Source organism: Penaeus monodon, chromosome 12 (genome assembly GCF_015228065.2).
Source record: "Penaeus monodon isolate SGIC_2016 chromosome 12, NSTDA_Pmon_1, whole genome shotgun sequence".
NCBI lineage: Eukaryota > Metazoa > Arthropoda > Malacostraca > Decapoda > Penaeidae > Penaeus > Penaeus monodon.
In genome coordinates this window covers 16,273,280-16,275,124 of record NC_051397.1, presented here as the reverse complement: position 1 = coordinate 16,275,124, position 1,845 = coordinate 16,273,280, and the positions used below count along the sequence as shown (strand labels likewise).

Here is a 1,845-nt window from a genome sequence, read left to right as displayed (position 1 = left end):
CAAGGTATCTTGAAAAATAAACTCAAATTCTGGTCAATGCAAATCCAAGATTTTAAAAATAACAACAATAAAATCTTGTGTCTTCACTCTTCCCACACAAATAAAAAATATAAAAAATACTGCAAGCAAACTACAACAAAGGTAACTTTCAATATCTACCTTACAAACAATAAGAAAAAGGGAAAAGAACATTTTAAACAAACAATGCCTTCACAACAGCAATTCAAGAAAGTAAAAAGAATATAATCTAAGATCAATAATACAACTGGTACTAATGTACATGTGACAATTTTGTTCAAATTTCAGCAATATTAGAGACAGCTTCTTTGAGGGGCTTTTTTTAAGCAGAGTGGGACTAGGTGTCACTTTTTAAGCTATATGCCATTTCTTCAATATATAAGAGAAGATTCACTTATATAAAATCTGACAAAATAGTGTCAGCCTTTATCAAAATCTTACTTATAGGATAAAAGTTTTATGAGAAACTATTTTTTTCTACAGGTCAGAATCTATCAGATGATGTGTCATTCCACCCATGTTAATTAACTAGTTCATAAATTTACAAAACAATTGGTATTTTAAGAAAGAAAAAAAGACTCATTTATACCATTTACTAAACTCTTTGAACCTTCAGTCACACTAAAAACATTCACAAAATATCCTAGATGATCTACACTGATAAATTGCTGTCTTCACTCGGCCACGATGAATCAGTTTTGTACATCTTGGCAGGACTGGTTGTTTTTGCTTCTGCAACCTCAGACTTGACATTACTTGAGTTGGGCTCTAATGTCATGTCTGAAAAAAATACAGACATTTATGTTAACACAAGTCCACAAGTGTAATACAATAGAACATTATAAAGTTAAAAGTGAGATTTCAACTAGTCTAAGCTAATGATCCTCTATTTCAAGTTTAGCTGGTAAACAAAATGTACCACACAGAATTGCCTTAACTACACTGACATTATTATATTTGTTACACATAAAATTGCTGGTGCATTGTTGAGGTAGGCTTAGTGGTACTGCTTAATTCTAGTATGAGGAAAAAGAGATGGTATTTATTTCTTGAAGACCTTCTTCATGCAAACATACCAATGGATTTGACTTTCCCATCATCAGCTGATGAGTCACTTGCAGGAGACAATGGGCTGTAGGTGTTGATCCTCTGGCTGTAGTCCACTTCTGGAAGGTTTATTTGCTTATCTAAAATACAGGCTAATGTAAATTAATATATACTTAGCATTTTTATAGCACAAGCAGGTCCTGAAAACAACCATGGCTCTTTTACTTGCACAAAGAAAACACTCATATTTCATTTTCATGAGTATGCCAAAACATTGTTTTTAAATAAAATGTTTTTCATACTGCCTTTACTGCCATCCGTTCTGATTCATTTGCCAAGTTCATAAGTGTTATCACAGAATTTATTTGCTATTTCTTTCCTTTTGACTTATTTCACAATAGTGTAATGGTCCCAAATGGTGACTACCAGTGCTCACCTAAAATTCTTATTTTGGGGGATAAAAACTTACTTTTTGGTTTCAACTGATGAAGTTAATCAACTGAAATTCATATGATGTGTACTGCTTTACTACCTCCACTATAAAGCATTGCTGCCACACAAAGATTTCAGATTTCAATTTTTTGGGAAAAGTCTGAGAAGCCTTGATGTCACAGATGCACCGTCTCCTTTGGCCTGCCTCTAGCTCCTCTCTTAAGCAATCTCTAAAACATTCTCTCTTCACTCTACCTTTCCTTCTCTCTCTCTCTCTCTCATTCATTTATTCACTCTGCCATCTATTCATTCATCAATTCCTCTTTCTTGTGTTTCTCCCTCCAATCT

At 33.4% G+C, this 1,845-nt stretch overlaps 1 protein-coding gene across 3 annotated transcripts in view; it reads right to left on the bottom strand.

The window, feature by feature from the left end:
* The window catches only part of LOC119579340 (biorientation of chromosomes in cell division protein 1-like 1), a 44,743-nt gene continuing 42,898 nt past the window's right edge, over positions 1 to 1,845 (bottom strand). The window contains exons 6-7 of one of the 3 annotated variants that reach the window (XM_037927103.1): positions 1,095 to 1,217; positions 1 to 798 (exon numbers count right to left, since the gene is read on the bottom strand). In XM_037927103.1, coding sequence (XP_037783031.1) covers positions 671 to 798; positions 1,095 to 1,217 — 251 coding nt within the window. In that variant the 3' untranslated portion in view covers positions 1 to 670. The remainder of the gene's footprint in view (positions 799 to 1,094; positions 1,218 to 1,845) is intronic. The other 2 variants (XM_037927105.1, XM_037927104.1) reach the window with 2 other exon arrangements.